The sequence below is a fragment of the Stegodyphus dumicola genome, chromosome 6 (assembly GCF_044657685.1).
Source record: "Stegodyphus dumicola isolate Sdum_Otavi_A_Nest chromosome 6, ASM4465768v1".
NCBI lineage: Eukaryota > Metazoa > Arthropoda > Arachnida > Araneae > Eresidae > Stegodyphus > Stegodyphus dumicola.
The window spans coordinates 52,141,974-52,161,951 of record NC_140773.1 but is presented as its reverse complement, the minus strand read 5'-3'; the positions used below and the strand labels follow the sequence as shown (position 1 = coordinate 52,161,951).

Below are 19,978 nucleotides of genomic sequence, written 5' to 3'. Positions count from 1 at the left end.
AACAAACCTATCCTGGGGCGAATTACCTCCACCAATATTTGTCTACCTTGTTCCGATTAATTAGGACTATCCAAAATTATTTACTAATATCTTTGGACCTCGGGAATGCTCTGCGAAATTGGATGGGGGGGGGGAAGGAAAAAAAAGGAATTTCCGAAGCAAGTCGAATCCGAACACCCAACCCCAAATCGATCCGTGACTCCCTCTACTCCTTCACCCTCCTCCACTGCTTCAACTGCGAACCTGGCAACCTAAATCTGGCGCTTCAGAAGCCGCGTGGACGTATGACATACAGGACGGTGCTTCATCCAGTTTCAGTTTTTCTCCAGCCCATATAAGAATGCATGCTGTATGAAAACTGTTATTTACCCATGATACTGAATGAATAACTTACTGAAGATATTTTTTCCTCTGATATGCTATGCAAAGTTCGTTTGAAAGTTTTCGCGCCTCTAGTAAGAGTTTTCGCTCTTTTCTAGTTTCCTCAGTGATATGATGATTGTTGTTTAAAATCTGCTTAAAAGTTTAAAACATGTGTGCTGATATCAAGTTTAGTGGATTTTGGAAAGCCCGGATTATTTTTCGAGTTCTGACTGTTATATTCTTCATGAAGAATGGATACTGCGGTACGATAAGTAAGTAAACTAAAACTTAAAAATTCTTTTAAAGTATGGATTTTTCCTGACCTTAATGTTGAAAAACAAAACAAGGAAAAGTTTGAAAAATTTTTCCTACGACCTATTTTACATATTTCTTCGCAACCCATGTAATATGTGTTAATGACATACTGAAGCAAAATGCAAATTATTGTATTTTATCATTTCGCGAATACATATCATCAGTTTTATGCATCTTAATTTTGTCTTTTTTAAAAGTTTATATTTATAAAAGTATCTTTGAATGTAACAAGGAGATGCCTTTCAAACGTATTTTATTCAGCGGTAAAACTGAAACTGTGTTTTTTAAAACTGCGTACATATGAAATAATAATTTTGCAAAAGAATGAAATTTTCTTATGCAATTTTTTGTATACTCACCTTTGTAAGCATTATGCAATCCCAATTTATTACTTGCATTGCTGGAATTCTTGAAAATAAATTTTTAATTTCTGAAAAGGCAAAAATTTTAAATCGCATTTATCATACTTCTAATTTGTAATTTGAACTATCCGGTTATGTATTCTTTGATCTTGGAAATTTTTCCGACATGGAGGATATTAATGAACAAGCGAATAGTCATTTTTAAACCATCCAGTCATTAAGGTGCATATGTGGTTCCAAAACGGTTTGCCATTATACTTTTAAGAAATGATTTCTGACTGCAACTTGAAATGTAACCGAGCAGTTAGGAGAGTTAATGCGCACGATGTATTCCATATTAAATTTATCCAAGAATTTTTTAACCACAACGAGCAAAATATTACTTACTCAGCAGTTTTTCAGGAATTCTACTCCGAGTAAGTTTTCAGAGATTTCCAGGAAGGTTTTAACTCATGCGTTTTATGGATGCATATACATATACGCACATCATATATATGTATCGTACTATACTCTCTCTCTCTGTATATGCAGTAATGCACTACTGTATACATATACTGTATACATATATATAGTAAAATATAGACATAAGACTGGTATAACTCCCTCTCTCTCTATATATATATATATACATGTTATACACATGTTATACACGTATGAGAGAACGTAGAGATACGTATCAGTGATAATCATATGAGTTGAAGGCCACAATCTCACTACCTTTCTCATTTCAAAACATAATTTAATTATATTAATTCAAGTAAACAAATGTGTTAATGGAAGTTTTGAAGTATTTTCTGTATTCTTTGAGTTCACTTGTTTGTGTTTAACTTAATGCAATCTTCAAGCATATTCATAAATGGCGACCAAATTAAAATAAGGTAAACGGATGCCGATTTAATATATTTCTTTGATAAAACATAGGTTAAATGGATAATAAAATTATCCTTAACACATATGTGTTTTTTTGTTAATATTAAATCCACTAAAATGCATGTACCTATCAAGAAGTATATACTTCTTCATAATATTAGGTTTTACTCAGAGAGTGAATACGAATGAGAGAATCCTGTTGCAAAACGTGTAGAATTATTTCTTTGTTTTTATTTTAAACTCTCTTTTCGCAGTTTTATTCCTACTTCAGAATTTCTCTCTTTGATTTTCTATAACAAATTCCCAGAATTATAATTACGGAGCATTTGTTTTACTTATCCTGAGGAAAGCTTCTACGAATACTTCCTAAAGTTAGCCCGAGGCCGGGAGCGAGGCTACTAAACATGAAATTCATATACGTAATAACTTCTCAGTTTTTAACAAAGAAGTAAACTTAGAATAAAGTAGAATCTACCCAGAAATATTATTCCTCTGGAAGCATCTGATTTATGTGCTTTTACTCTCTACTTGAGGGATGATTTATCATTTCTGCCCTTTTTGAGAATCTAGAAAGCCAAGTAGCATTTCTCTAAGCTTTGGATTTGTGACAGAAGAATATTTTTAGTTCACAGAATAGACTTTTGTAATGATTTTAAAACTTTTTTTATCATTTCTTAGTAAATTGAGGTACTGATATTCAAGACAAGAGTTTCTGATATAAATTATCATTAATTTTAAGAAAACATGAAATGAAATAATTATTATTTTGAAGCTGAAATTCATTTTTATCACGAACTATTCTTATAGTGTACGCTGTAATTCTATTAACTCGATATTCGCTTTTCTGAATGAATTATTAATTTTAAATAGTTAAATTAAGGGGGCTCATATACGTTAAACCCCTTATGATCTTCGAATATATGACTGTTGCAAGAATTGGGATATTTTGTTCATTTTAAAAGCAATTACTTCCAACTTTTTACAGCTGACTACATAATATAGTTGCTTTAGAAACTAGAAATCAGAAAGTTTGTGTTGCCACAAATATTTGTGTAATTTAATCCGCTTAGTGACAAAAGTTTTCGTCATGTTTACACCTTGCGCGCATGATATTTTAAAAATGGCGAATGGTACATATTTGAAATTTAATGGAATTCTTTATATGGGCACTATTTTCTAACTGAACCAAAAATTTGACGAATAGTTTAGTATTAAAAAATTTATGCACGAAAACATTACAGGTTTTTTTAATAAAATACATTTTATAAACCCAACTCCGAATAAAATAAAAATTTAACATTAAATTCTTAGAATTTTAGGATCACAGTCATTTCCAAATGTTATAAAAGCTTTGTATTAAATATGGAAATAAATTATGCAACAGAATGTTTTAAACTGTGCGCGCAAGGTGGAAACTTGACGAAAACGTTTGTCACAAAGCGGATTAAATTATAAAAAATATTTGTGGCAACACAAACTTTCTGATCACTATTTCAGATAGCAGCTATATTATGTAGTCAGCTGTAAAAAGTTGGAAGTAATTGCTTTTAAAATAAATAAGTTATCCCAATTCTTGCAACAGTCACTTATTCGAAGATCTTATGGGTTTTAAGGTGTATTAGTCCCCTTAACACATCACTTGATAAACTTCAAATAAATTTTTCAACTTCAAATAAACATATCCAACGTTATAACAATGTACATTTTGTACAATTTCACCAAGTGAATTTTTGTATTTAACTTTGTTTATTTGTATGCCTGTGTCGGAAAGATACCCAAATGAGTTTTAAAAGTTTAGAGATTCGAATCTTAGATCAACGTCGGATATGCTATAAATTTTTCAATGTTTCCATTCTAGACTGGAATTGCATAGTCCTTTTTAATAGAATCCGTATCAGTTTAAGGATAAATTTTGCTTTATTTTGAAATGAATAGACATCTTTTAAGTTAAAATATCATAATAATCAACAATATTATCTGGTTGAAAATATGTCGAAATTAAGCATTTTACAGTTTACAGTTTTGGTCGCAATCACGGCGGCATGTTCATAAGCATGAAAAACACTGTATTTTGCATCCTGAAAATTCTTTCATCTTAGGAATAAATTTATTTACTCCATGTATTTAAATCGAGTTCCTTTCATGAGTAAAATAATACAAATAATGAATTAGAAGAATTCGTCTAATTATTAATATTGAAAGCCTAGTTAATAAAAAATGAAACACATAAACACACACTGAAAACATTATAAAATAAATTATACACTCACAAAATAGTTTTAAGTAGGAAAGAAAAAATGCTTATTGCCTATGATAATACTTGTCTCTTTGCCATTTTAAAAATAAACGTAGGTTTCTGCACTCATCATTAACTAACTCTTCGGAATCAGGTTCATTAAAGAAGAAATCAATAACAAGTAGGATTTCCTTATATAATTATATCTTAAAATAAGCAGCCCACTTATTCTAGACTGCTATTGAAAATATCTCAAAATTAGGTAGCTTCCATTGTTAAATTTGTAAAACGTAAACCTGCCTCAATTTTCTTCGCATCGAATTGCAATCCCCCTGAAAAAAAATGAAAACTAATCACGTAGCAGACGGTTACTACTGAAAAAAACTGGAACTAATGAGATGCATTTTGTTTTGATAAATGAACCCTTTATTTGGCAGTCACAAGACACAAACAAAAAAAAAAACTGCGATAAAATAAAGAAGCTTGTTTCATCTGCCCGTTTGGCCTGTATTGTTGATTGCCTTCGCAATTAAGAACTTGCATTTTCCTTGATTGAGCAGGCTGTTTGATATTATTTTTAACGATTCTATTCATACAATAAAAATAAAACTTAAAATGTTAACATTTCTTTATACCGAAATTTAATTTAATTCGGAAATAAGTCAATGTCATATAAATTGTTCAATTATAGAACTGCGAGAGTATAACTTCCGTTGTTGTAACACCAAATGTTTCATAGGTCTAGGGTTGACGGATTTGCCAAATATCCGCATAAAGCATATGTACTACAAGCATCACAGCATCGAGCGGGATTAACGTTGCCGTAAACTGCAAATTGTCAGACTTAGTATTCAAATCACGAACTGCTCCAATATTAGCTCTAATAGAAGGTCATCTGTTAGGCTCACCCAGCTCGAATAAAGCTTGCTGATCTCCCGAATGCTAGCTTAAACACAGTAAAGTCGATAAAATCCGGATAGCAATTATTTCGAAGTAATGCATATCAGCTTAGAAATATTAATTTTAAGTAATGCTAGAATTCATTAAGGAATGTTACACATTTTACTAGTTAGTTATACTAAATGCTTTTATAATGCGTTGTATCAACTAAAAATTAAACCAAAGTATATGGACTAATATTATCCATTTAAGAGGATAAATAATCCAGAAGTTATTCACGTGTACATTCATTCACAAGTACATTCATTACGATTTAATCATCCATTAAAAATAAAACACATTTTACTTTTAGTTAGACGGAAAAATAAATTGTATCATCTGATCAGAAAAACATAGAGGAATGGTTTGATGGCGATTCCACTGAGCCGACCATTCAATATTTGAATGATGAGGATATCGTTTCAAACTTCACAAGAACAGCAGAGGCACACAGTGGTAGAGAAAATACAAACGAAGAGATTACTTTAAAAATCCCTGTTTCGAGATTAATTTGCCTTTGCCTGTCTAATTTGGTTGAACTAATTTGCCTTTGCAATGATTTCTAGTGAAACTCTATTCGATTTCTTCTACCAAAGAGTATTCAAATACAATAATAAAAATCCGCAGTGAAATGTTTAGTCGTTTTCAAAAATAAAGCAAAATTAGTATTTTTTAAAGAAATAAATACATACAATATGCATGTAAATTGATTGTTTGGAGTATTTGAGCTTTTCAATTATTCGTAACCTGATTTCATGGCAGTAACCCTGATAATTTACACTGTATTGTAATCGCTTTCTTAATATGGAAAGAAATTCTTTGGAAATATGTTTCGATGTGTTGGCAACCTGGAGATGGAGGGAGTTTAGCCGTTAGAAGAGAAGTCGAAAGATCGTGTCGGTTTATTGTACGAATTCAAAATGCATATCATAGTGTAGTATTATACTAGTTTAGTAATTAATACTCAAATAAGAAAATTATGGTTATAATACCAGGCTTTTAGATCCATCTTATTTCGAACATTTCTTTTTTGTATTTCTTGCTCTTAAAACTCCCGACTGATTACTTTGAACTATGAAACCTTAGATTGCTTTTGACATTTATTGAAGACTTACATCACAATGCTCTGCAGAAGAACGTTTTATTCAATATTCAAGTCGAAGGGAAGCCCAGACGGTATAGTGGTTAGGAGAGCTGACTGCGATACCGAAGTGCCCGGTTTCGAGTACCGGAGAAGGCATTGGATGAAAATTGTCTATCCTCTCCATAGAGGTAGGAAGTAAGATGGAGTGGCCCTAAACAGGTTTCTCTCGTACCCTGCTCTGAAGCACTGGCGATCCCTACTTGGTGACCAAAACATTGGGGCATTTACCATTAAGTTCAATGGTTTTTAACGCGATCGGATGTAAATATTTTGTAATTACATCGTAAATAGACATATAAATGTTTATATTTTCTTTTTCTACAACACTTCAGAGTCCTAAGTATATAAAAACAACATTTCATTCTGAACGGAATTAAATGCTAAATTGAACGGAATTTCAGCAAAAATTTATTAGTTAATAAAAAATATGAAAGTAAAAATTATCTTTCTTTCCATCTCGCGCTCACAAATCATTATGGGAATATCCATTTACAATTATTAAAGCCTGAAAAAAGCATGTCTGCGATGTTATCGTCCTGTGATGATTTGTCGATACTTTATTTTTTACCGCGATATTTTCGATGACGATGTTTTTAAACTGCGAAGTTTTTCAACCGCTTTATTTTCAACGACGATATTTTGTACCACGATGTTTTAGAACTGCGATGTTTTCTCCCACGATGCTTTGTAGCACGACGTTTTCGTCTTGCGTTGTTTTCTCCGCGACGTTTTCGCCCGCGATGATTTTGCCGCAATATTATCGGCGGACACCACAGAAAAATGGCCGTCATTTCTGTCCATAGGAGTTTCTAATGTTGAAAGAAAGGCAAGTGCCCGTCATTCGATTAAAAAAAATACATTAAGTGAAGCATTAACATCTTGTACCTAACTTGTACCATTCCTAAGCTAAATTCATCACACGTATTATGTCGGCTCGAAAAAAAGTCATAACGCAAATTTGGGTGCAGTATTTATGAAGTTAGTTCATAAAGTCTTAAACTTGAGAATATTTTAAAACATTGATATGCTGATAAAGAGTTAGAATATCCATTATCACAGATGACAACAAAACTTAATGCACTGAACAATTCATTAACTTTCATATTCTCAAATTCTGAGTAGTTACAATTTATTTCTCTTTGGATTATTTCAGTTCGTTTGCGAGTATCCTAAAATAAATTCTAAACAAATGGAAAATAAAATAGTAGACACATTATTTAAAACATATAGTATCTTGATTTATTAAAGAAGCGATGATGTTATTACGCATTATTTATTTCCCATAAATATAATTTTCTTGCAGTTATTCTGATATCATAAGCATAAAAGTTTTAAATTTAAAGGGAGTAGACAGTCAGCTTAAAGAATTTCATGATTAACAAAATCTGAATAACTATTTAATTAACATTTGACAAGCGCATGCAAAAAGTGAATGCAACACAATACCTGTCGTTAAACACACAGACACACCCACACCCACCCACACACACATTTATATATATATATTATTTAATGTAATTATAACAAAGGATTAATGCAAGTAAGCTTGTGTTTGAATAAATTAATCGCTAACAAGAAAAATAACTCTCAGTAGCTTATTTTAAAAGATTTCATTCAATTAATTTTTGATTGCACGTAAGGAGCGCTTCGCCAGTTGTTCCACGTTTTTCTACTCTAGAAACGTATTTATATATTTTTTGGAAATGTATCTCTGGAGTGTCTTTTCATTTATTTATTAGTTCTTTGGAAGTAAATGTGGTTATTGTTATTTCAGAAATAAATAACGCTAGATGCTTAGCGAGACAGTGAAATAATGACTGAATTTACGCAATTAGATATTTCGCTATTTCTTTCCTAGAAGGAACAAATTGAATTTCACTAATTTTTCTTTGTTTAATATTTAAAAAATACCGATGAAAATTAATTTATAAATTATGTAACCAAAAATATTTCTTGATAACTTCTCTTGTTTTTCAAAACAACAAATAAAAATTATATAATCCGAATCACTATTAAATCCCTTATCTTCCTTATTATAAACCAGAAAACAAATTTATATTCATTGCATTTGACGTTTTGATGTAGCGTAATACGAGGTAAGATTGAAAATAGAGATTTTATATATATCTTTAAGTAAAGAAATATATATGTATAAAGTCTCATAATGCCAAGTCCATCCGATTTTATGACAAAATCAAGACTTCCTTTGATCTTCTACAGGGCCCATTATGACCTCATATCTGTATTTTTTATGTGTTATCTATAGAATAATAAGTGTTATTTTTTATATTCCAAATGGCTGAGCACTTGCAGATAAAAGCATTGGTACCGATCGGTCATTCAACATCCGTCGATCAGTTATACTTCTCATCAGCGAGAATTTTACCCAAGGTGCAACTAAGCACCTTCGAGAACGAGGACGTTCCATTCGAATTTAAATGGAAAACATCCCTGGTTACGATGTGAGGGTATCTCACTCTTTCTCCTATCACCAGTTTTCTCGCGACGACTTTCGGCTTCCAAGGATATAAAATGACTTCATGCTGCACAAACAATATACGCTTACAAACAGCTGAGCATTTTCTGGAATTCAGATCCGGACGCATTGATACAGCAGTAGTAGCGCTAATTCTGTTTCCCCGTTATAATGGCACATAATTCCATTTTTTTTTAACCTCCGTAGTCGGAAGCCATCATAACGGTGCACACACTCACTCACTTTTTTAAATGTGGAGTGGGAGAGTTTTTTTTTAGATTATTGTAGATACTAGATACTTAGAGATAATTAAAAATGTTATTTAATTTGAAAAATATTTTGAATTTTCTTATTGTCTTCCGTGTTGCCCAATCACCAAATATGTGGCAATATATTATTAGCTTGAATTACTTTGATATTAGTCATTAGACGAAGATTTTTAAAGCCACAAGAAAGTTAAAGTTTCATTTAAGAAAATGATAAGAGCTTATATAGCAAAAGACATATTTATTTCTCACATACAGTCTGTGGCTGCCATACTTCCGCCCACTGCCTTTAATATAGCATCAAAGGATTTTCTTGTCCCGAATTATTATGACGTATGCTTTTCTATCGTTTGCATCTTTTTTGTGTTGCTCCTCTAAATGATTTCATTGATATAAAGCTTTCATTGATATGCAGCTTTATATAACATTGATTATATACTTTTCATTGATATACACTTCTTTCTACGTATTAAAATGAGAGGTAAAGTGTTTCCTTCTTGAAAAATGATATATTAGCATATACACTCCTACGCAAATCAAAAACTGTTAATGCATTTTTGGAAAAAAAAAGACAATAACTACAATAGAATTACAATGATAACATGTGATCTACGTAGATCTCTTTTCGTGACGCTGGTCTAATCAGTGATCGTGGCAAGAACTGGCGCCAAATGGGGATGTGATAATCATTAGCGATTTATCGGTAATCATGTCTGTGTTAAAATGGAAGGTCCAAAATAACAAGGAAGTATACATTTGTTCTATGTTGTTTCCCTGTGATCCTCACAGATCTTCGAAATTTTTCCTGTTAACTTTATGAACACCTGCACAAAGTACCAGACTACTAAAGAACTTTATACCTGTAAGGTATGTGCAAAATAGCTTTCAAACTGTAAATCTGCGGGGTTTTACATTGTTAGCTGGCTTATATTACTAGTTGGTCCTATATTAGTTTTTTTTGGTTCATATAAATTACTACAGTATTAAAAATGTCATGAATTCTAATATTTCAGAATGCTATGACTGTTTGCGACTTTTCCTTCAGTTGATATCATTCTCATTAAGTTATATGATGTAGGCAGGGATTTGTTCAATTCTTTGTTTTTATACTTTCTAAAGAACATTCATTTTCTTCGAATAAATCATTATCATCTTCTGCGCTTCTATGAATCAGAATTATTTTTCATTATTTTTGACTGTAACATTTTCATACGTATTGCTCTCATCTACAAAGTGTTATTTGGATGAGTCATCATTATCTTCAAATAATATCATTTAATGTTTTGTTATTTTGGTCAGTCATGATCTAATACGAATGGACAAATAAAAATAGATAGAAGTTATTATATTATGTATTGAAATACCGTATTTGACGGCATATAAGACACACTTTTTTTCCTAAATTTGGTCTCAAAAAAGTTACCTGCCTCTTATACGTGAAGGACATAGTCTTATACGTGAAGGTAATTGCATTCAATAATTGTTTATTTGGCTTTTACGAAAAGTGAGAACTAAAAGAAACCACGCTATTGAAACTTTTTTCCCTTGTGTGCGGCCGTCTAAATAAGGGTGCGTCTTATATGCCGTCAAATACGGTAATTTAAAGAATAAAAACATGTATTCCTATATATCTCAAAATTAAGTAAATAAAACAAACAGCATTTAGAATTGTAAATTAGTAATTTGGAATTAGAACAGGCACAATGGGTCGAGCTGGTAATAAAGAGATTTATTTCGATGACATGTAATCCTGACGACTAATAATGCTACTAAAGTTTGCGTACGTTATTATATATGAAACTGTTGAAGATTTAGCGACATCGTGCCATACAGTTTTAAATTATTAACTAAAATGTTCTGAGAATATCAAATTGGCTGAGATACGTGTATTATATTTTAAACCCCGGATAGAGGTATAAAATGTAATGTATGAGTCACAGCCATAGACTGTGTTAGAGCATTTTGTGTTTAACATGAACGCAAAATTTTTATGGATTAGTTCTATTCAGATCAATATATTTATTCAATTATTTGCGGAATTTTTATAATCAACATTTGTAATTCCTATGTATATAAAATTATAATATCATTTATTCGATTTGAGAATTTATAGATTCAAGTAAGAATTCAAATGCATGTAAAGTCTTAGAGGAAAATATAAATTTTATTCCATAGGACGTGTTCTAAAATTTAATTCTATGTTAGAAATATTACACAAATATACTTTTAATCTATTGTTAAACTTAACTTTTCTTTGGACATCTTTCAGTTTTCAGCACAACAAAGATTTGATGTTGACTTGAAAATATTGACTTTTCTCAACCGTGTAGTGCAATGTTGCAATGTATAAATGTGAGTCGCCTTTAAGTGTTTGGTCAAAGAATTCTCGTTAATCACGTGCCACTCGAAAATATCCGAAAGTTTTTTTGCTGGTAGGATTCTGAGATTAACGCAGTTTGAGGGCAATCGATCGACGACCATTTTTCTCTAATTGATGATTCAATAGTTTCAATTTACGACAGAGAAGAGTGCCATCTTGAAACATAAACATTTTATCAATCGTTTATTACCGTACTACTGCAAATTATTTCTTTGTTTTCTAACCTCGTCACCGGACCTTATTCCCGTAATGTAGTATTGCCGTAACCTATTCTTATCAGGGTTACACTGGGAAAGATTTGCAAGATTTTCAAAAATAATTGCCTAATTTTTCACACAGTCTCCTCAGATAAAATCTTTCAATTAGAAAGGCCAACCAACGACCGAGCGGTAAGATCAGTGAACACTAACAGTTCGGTCAAGGCTTTGAATCCCGGAAAACAGGCTGGCTTTATGTGTGTTTTCATAGTTCTCAGTATATGCAAAGTGTACACGATCCAGTTTTCCCGTTGGCAGATAGCCCTCGAGTGTTTTGATATAATCAAAATAAACAAAAATCCAAACCAATAAAATAAAACCAATTCCAAACACTTCCAATTAGAAAAATGTTCATTATACTTTAGAAGTCAAATACACAACATTCTGCTCCTTGACTTGCAACATTCACTAGGATAAATGAAAACGTTCAGTTTTAAAATATCGCTTATAAAATCGTATTAAATAAAATAAAAAATAAAAGTTTTAATTAAAGTGTTTATTTGTGTGAATTAAACAAACTGTGTGCAATAAATACTACAGTAAAATTTTGTAAAAAATTAACTATAGTTAATTTTTGAAACTGCAAAATTCATGATAAGAATTTGCTGCAACATTTTTCAGAAAAACGTTTTAAAGAAAAGATTAACTCTCTTGTCTGCATGTTCCGTCTTTCTAGTTAACCTTCAACTAAGTTACTTTCCCATCTTGTTTGTTATATGCTGAACTCTTATACTCATAAAAGCAGGCATTTATCATGCATTCAGTTATAGATAACATACGAGTATAACTAGAATACTGAACGGGATGACTGACTAGAGTAGGGATTGTGTTGTTTTCCATATGGCCTGCCAGACTGCACGCCATCATTTTTTAGGGTTTACTCTGATTTAGTTTATAATTACAAAGCACACAAGAGCTATCTGCTTAAGGGAAGGGATGCCTTCGTGGAAGTTTTTCTAAAGGAAACTGCTTCATATACACATTACACATAGGGAAAACCACGAAAACGTCCATGAAACCACCCCGTTCGCCGGAATTAGAACCCCGAACCGAACTACCTGTGTTCGGCTACCTTTACCACTTAGCCGTTGTTATGCTTCTTGCCGAGGCAGAAACATGCCAGTCTCCGTTTCTTGCCAGAGCAGTTATTACATGTAAAATCTTTTTCCTTTTGGGCAAAGTATCCTCTTGCAATATTTATAATCTAAAGTTGAGTGGCAATTTTTACGGTTTATTTGGGTTTTGTTTATTTAAGATTGTCAAAGCTCATAAAGACTAACTGTCTAAGGGTAGAGGGATGCCTTTGTAGTGCATTTTCTTAGGGAGGCTGGCTCGTATGCATGTTACACATGGGGAAAAACAAGTAAAACGTCCATGCAACTAGCCCGTTCGCATAGAATTGAACAAGGTCGGAATTGCAGTTTTCAGCGACTTCGCTGCGAGACAGACCTTTTTATAAATAATGAAATGTACAATAAAGAGGAAATCTTCAGAACTTAAGCATTATTGCATTAGGTTTGAATGTTGCATCATTCACCACTAACAAATGAAATACTAAATTTGAGTTAAATAGCTTTTAAACTCACTTACCTTTGATATTTTCCAAAAAAAAAAAAAAAAAAATAACCAAATGAATAAAACTCACGACATGAATAAAATTTGCGAAATTTGACATGGGTTTGAATGCAGACGAATAGCATGGGTATGTTTACTTTTTGTATACCTTGAACAAAGCCAGTTTTCCTTAGCAAATATTTTATGAAAACATCCCTGTTATTATCCTGATAGTTTTCAAAATGCTCTCACATTATTGCCTAAGTAAAGGATCAGAGAAAATTCCTTCAAAACACTTTTTGGGTGAATTCTAAATGAATTCTACTATTTAAATTACTCAGATCAAATGTATGAGAAAAATGTGGCAATACCCTTATCACACCAGGAATAATTAATACCCTTATCACACCAGGAATAATAAACTAATAAAACTAAAATTAAATTTCTTTAAAATTAAACATTCATCAAAATACTTAGAGCCGAGGTAAATTCTCTAAAGTGATCACAAAATTTTATTTAGCATTTATTTTTATATTTCATAGCTTGGATTCGTTGTATGTTAGAAGCTTTCATTTTAACGAACCATAGAAAATAGGTTGAGACATTACATTCTGAGAAAAATCACTTAGTAGCCAAACAAGTAAACGGAAAGTTTCTCAAAATTTTCCAAACTAAGTGCTTTAGTACAGCTATTTTCAAACGCTACTTAATAACTACTCTCAAAGGAGTCTCATTTTTTTTTAAAGTAGTTCGCTCAGTCGTTAAGCAGCAGCTGAAATTGATGATAGGGTAGTGTTATCTCTTGAACTGGAATAGATTTCTTTAACATTGATGCAATAAATTTTGATATTAAAGCTTGAATTTTAAGATTCGCGACCAGAAGTGATGATTAGGCAAGATATAAATTTTGTTTAAAAAGGCATATTCAAATTAAGTCGATTATTAAATTTTGCTTTAGAAAACAGAGAGATGTGAATTTTTAAATATTTACTTCTAAAATACGTCTTCTGAATATCCATGTTGAAATCCGCTCAACTAATAAATATAGGCTTTGAAAATTGGTGCATGCAAATTTTATAAAAATTTATTTCTGCATCGTATCCATAAAGCACCCTTATGCAAATTTTTTCGCAAAATTTTCTGGTGGACTATATCCTTCTAAATTAGTTTAAGTCGGAACTATTTTGAGGTTATGATATTTTTTTATTAAAAAATTATTTTTGTAAAAAATTACGGAATCTAAACAATTACTCAGCCTCCTATTTTCTTTAATTATATCTAGTAAAAGTTTATACTTAACCCAAAAAATCAACGTTTTACCCTCGAACGACACAATATAACCGAAATAACTAATTTTAATGCTTGGAAATGAGATTATGTTCAGAATACAAAACTTGGAGAGAGAGGTAATAAATAAATTAGCAAGTGTTTAAAAAATGAAATACCTACTTGGAAAAAGATTTTTGATGTTAACAGATTACGCGACAAGCCCTGATATGCACACTGTAATGAAAAGAATTGATCAAGTTAATTTTTTATTTAAAAAATGAGATCTTATTCACAGAATCTTAAAGAAGTCGTTTTACAGTACAAAGTGGCAAAATATTGGCATATAATCAACTCGTAACACTTTTCGACTTAAGTGTACGCTATTCAAATAAGAAGCTTTAACTTTAGTATCAAAAAGCACAATATTGGTAACTGGATGATTTATGTCCAAAAAAGGGGAAAGATTCTGATTACAAATACTAACAGCAGTCTTAACAACGATGAATAAATTTAAATTTAATTAGGAAGCTAGGAGGAAAAATATATACTATATTTATGGATTTAATTTTTAAAGTAAAATTTGCTGCGGCATTTTTCAGAAAAATGTTTATCAACTTCTTTGTATGCATGGTTCGTCTTTCTAGTGAACTAACACTTACTTTTATATCTTTTTTGTTATATCCTGAACCCTTATGCTCATGAGACCAGTCATTTATCGTGCATTCCTTTATGAATAACATACAGCTAGAATATTAAACGTAATGACTGCCTAGAGAAGGAATTCCGTTTTTTTTTCCATATGTCCTACATGAATGCGTGCCATCATTGTTTAGGGAATCTTAGAAGAAGGCGTCTATAATGACAAAGCTAAATCTCAAGTACTCTTATAACCTTGCCAGAATTTATGTTTTACCAAAATGTAAAAAATATTCTCAATGCGTCTTGTAAGAAGTGGTTATTGAGTTGTATGATCATTGTTGCAATTCACTCGGATCACATTTATCCATCAGCTATGCCTAATAAAATATTTTTATGTTAAAAAAGAGTGAAAAGAAAAGGAGGAATAAGTATTAAGACAAAATTAAAGATACATAAACTAATGTTAATACACTTTTTATGCTTTTAGAAACATATATCTAGAACAAAGTCGTGCGAATTAATCAAATGAATAATAATGAAGATTTCATCATGTAAATAGCATATGTTCTAGACTAAATGCTGTACGTAACTGCGTTTAATTAATGTAATTAATTCTTTGCAAGTGCACGTACGAAAGTAATTCTTTTACTTCAGTTGCGTATGGGTTTGGCACGTTCCCAAAGCTCATTCCAATAAATTGTTCTCTGTCAGGCCTAACATCTTTATTGGAGTTTAATCTTTATAATCTCTTTGGATGTAGCAGATCCATTCATCTAGCGATACCTTACTGCATGTTACTTAACTAATTTATACAGGAAACGTTTTTATAGTGTATAAAAGGTTTTACTGATGAAATATTTATTTTACAGCATGGGCCTGTTAAAACTCTTTGAGATTTTTCGTTTAAAATTAATGCATAATCACAAGTGAATTCCACCAGTTGATAAACGTTTAACATCTTAAAAAATGCAGAGCGTTCAGACTGATGACTTCATATTTCTGAACGAATTCGATAAGTATTTAAAAGGGTTCGTTTTTAAATTCCATTCTAGGCAAGGGGAAATGTTTGTTTTTATTCACGTTCCTTACCATAATTTTTGTCGAAGTTGCAAAAATATCAGGCTTTCGAATACATACCACATACCTTCCAGCTTTGAATATAATAATATCCATAGAAGACTAGTGTTACTGCTATGTGTCTTCCGGTATCTACAAACATCTCAAAACTATGTCTGAAGACTTCGTATAAAGTCGTGTTTTAAGAATAGCATGGAGACGAATAATGATTTTCTATTATACTTCTTGCAAACCGTTAATATTTTTTTGTTATTTGAGGAATATCTAAGAGAAGGATTATTAAGAATGTAGATAATTTGTTGGAATGTCTGAGTTTCCAAATACTTCGATGGAAAACTTTAAAAGGCCACATTGACATATATTTATTATTTTCGTTTTTTAAATTTTCACCTGTTAACAAGGTTCCTTTGCCAAGGTCCTCGTGTGCAGACAGATCGACTTAGCACAATGTGCCCTTAATTCTAACGTCTTTCCTATTCGATTCCTATCTGGTTATCATAAATATTTATCGAAATCGTTAAACGCTGGTAGTTTTAATAGAGCTTAAATCTCATCGAAAGTGTTATCTGCATTGAAATTTTGTAGATTTCCTCATGTGTAATGCGAATACCAGCTACATTCTCTGAAGATATCTTCCATGGAAGGTGTCCTTCCCTTGAGCAAATAACTCTTGTGTGCTTTGCCGTAAACAGGTAACTTAACATGACTTCAGTTTTGCTTTGATGTTTCATTTTACGTTTCTAGAATCGTTGGGCTTAAACGCAGTTTTATTATGTTTTGTTAATTTAGAAACTACTGAGTTTATTCCTGGTATATTTAAACAAATAAAATTTGTTATTTGTTAAAACCTATAGTCCCTAATCAAATTCTGGGTAAAACCGTTTAGCGTAGAATTCAAAATGAAGATTGCCAGAGTAATATGTAATGTGGGATCGAATCATTAAACGCAGAAGAAAGCACTTCAGACTCTGTTTATAAAAAGTGACTTTAACTAGTTGTATCCACAATATATGTGTTTTCCAGAAATATATTATAAAAGCAGTTTTACATCTATGTTTTCTATTAGTTTGTTTTAGTTGATACAGAAATTGCTTTTCAAGTGAGTGTTCTCATCTTGGTTTCAGTATTTCCGTTTCCTTCGATCTCTTCCATTTCATGGATTTTCCGTAATAAAGATAGCTCTGAAGATTCCTTCTTTCCGATTCCTCCTATCTCTTCTTTCATAGTTTTCTCACTGTTATTAAAAGACCATTTGATCATCTGGAAAGTTTATGGCCTGTAATGTTCTGACCAACGTCATGTTTCTTCATTTCCTGTACTTACATTATTGCATGGTTTCTATTACATTATTAATGTACTTTTATGTTCCAAATTACCTGCAAAATGAAGTTCATGATTCAGCATGAAATTATTTCCTAGTGCTGTAAAAAATTAAAATTTGTTGAGGTGTCATGGATAAATTTAATCTATGTTTCAATGGAGAATATTTTTCACGATTCCGAAAAAGCAACAGCTGCGTACCCTTACTATGGGGGATATAAAACTTGCGATCATAATTTTTTCTGCAGTAAATGACCGATTGTATATGGATTTAAGTCCCGTATATTGACAGTTTGGAGCATAAAAGAAAATTTTTAAACGTATTTTTTAAGGAAAAGCTGTTTTTTGAATCGAATACAAAATTAAATTAGAATTCAAATAGATAAATGAAAAGAAATTAGATTGTACCTAGAAAAGGAGGTTTTGAATCCTGTTAAATCTACTGTAATAAAATAGCTGCGTAAAAAAATGCATTGGATTTTTAACTATTCTTATACGAGTATAATGGATGCGTTGCCACATTCAAGAAAAAAACATTTGTATTGTGCTCAGTTTAGTGAAAGAGATGTTGTTGATCACAAATAGGCAAAACGTAGGTTATGTTTAGACGTGAGTCAAATATTTATATTTGTTTAACATCTTATTTATATTTGTTTGTAACGTATACATGAGATGTCAACATATTTAATATGCATAATACAAGTGCCTTTTTGCCTTATACAGGCCCACCGTCGCAAAGCGATAAATTAATTGAACACTGGGACTTCTGTCAATTGTTCGAATCTCTCGAACATGCTGCGCGTTTTCGTGTTTTTTCCTATTTGTAACGTGTATACGAACCAGTTTCCTTTAGAAACTCCACCACGAAGGCATCCTATCCTTAGGCAAATAGCCTATAGTGCTTTACCATAATTAAATAAAACAAACTATCTCCTTATGCATAAAGCGTTCATAAATTTAAAGGTAAATAAAACTGGTCATTCATTCTTAGGGTACGTGCTTATTTAAATGTCAATATTCTGTAACGGTAATCAATCAGCTGTTTAATGCATAAAGAAATGATGCAAGAAAAGCTTACTATTGGTGCATATTTAAGCAAAATGTGTTTGTATATTAGGAAAAAAAAATAAATTTGGCGTAACTAAGGGGAAAGGATATCGTATGTAATTAGTAGGTCGTAAAATATTTGTTTGCCTACATATTGCCAAGTCAAATTTGGATAAAATAAAACCGTAAAATCGCAAATAATATTTTCAAAGGAATCAAATGTGTTAATCTTACATAAGTTATCCATGGCCTAGGTTTTAGAAAATCTAATGCGGAAAGAAACTGAGCTTAAAGATACGCAACAAATATGAATAAAATACGAAAAACGTATCTGGCTTCAACAGTCTAGGCAACAGATTATTTAGAGATAAAGGAAACCCTTATTTAATTCTTATTTTTTTAGAAGTGCGGAATGGAAGTCATGCATTGAGTTTACATGCTAGATTCCATGACTTTTTTAGCTAGAAAAAGAAGAAAATATACAGCATTAGGAAATAGATGCAAGGCTTTCTTTAAATAGATTATACCGTTTTCCTTCTGCTGTTAACTTCTGCTGTTCTTCTTTAGAAATACAACTTACTTTTGTTTCACTGTATTACAAATGTAATAGAGTTGCAAGAATGCAAGTCATTTTGTTATATAATTTATTGCAGCATTCCTTAGCTGTATACTAGAAGCGTTAACTTAACTAAGCATCTTGTAATTAAATTACATCCCTTTCTTTACATTTTAGATTGTTAAATTTATTGTAAATAGTGCTAAAATGTAAATTAGTTCTGTGTACATCATATTGTTATGAATTTCGTACGTATTAGTGAAATTATGGGTACTTTTCCGTTTCGCCGGCGCAAATCTTGCCTAGCAGACTTTATTGGCGACAACATACAATATACACATAAAAATTAATATTAGTTCTAAGAATTTTTTTATTTTGAAGGCATAAACATTTTAATATCGTTTAAAATTTTGTAAAAAGCCAATAAATAAAGACAATACGTTTGTAAAAAGACATTAATTTAAAAATTTAATATGCTTTCATGTTTCAACATCCTGATTCGCCTTTTCATATCACTTGACCCTAAGTGATTTCGTCTCACGTAAACTACGCTACAAAAATCTAATTCTTCCAGTAATGATCTACATTAATTTCAAGTTAAATCTTAATTTGGAATACAAGTTTAGATGCAAGAATTATTTTAATTCATACAAATAGCTTACTCAAAAATTACGTAAAACCGCAGTGCTTTACTTCGCTAGTGCATTCTCATAAGAATTGATGAATTTAACTCTTGACTTTGCCTTTTCTATATTTTCGTCTTCGGGCGAGCGGTGTGATTGCATCCTAACTGACTTAAATACCGCGAATGACCTTAGGGCATAAAAATTGAACTATCTGTGTATAAATTCTATGTAATTGTATTCCAGTATTGAAAAAAACAATCAATCTGATATGAAATGGCTGTG

At 31.4% G+C, this 19,978-nt stretch overlaps 1 protein-coding gene across 1 annotated transcript in view; it reads left to right on the top strand.

Moving 5' to 3' along the window:
• The first annotated feature begins 288 nt into the window (after positions 1 to 288).
• The window catches only part of LOC118188680 (CD166 antigen homolog), a 622,864-nt gene continuing 603,174 nt past the window's right edge, over positions 289 to 19,978 (top strand). The window contains exon 1 of the mRNA XM_085818316.1: positions 289 to 635. Within this exon, the coding sequence (XP_085674442.1) occupies positions 533 to 635 (103 nt within the window). The 5' untranslated portion in view covers positions 289 to 532. The remainder of the gene's footprint in view (positions 636 to 19,978) is intronic.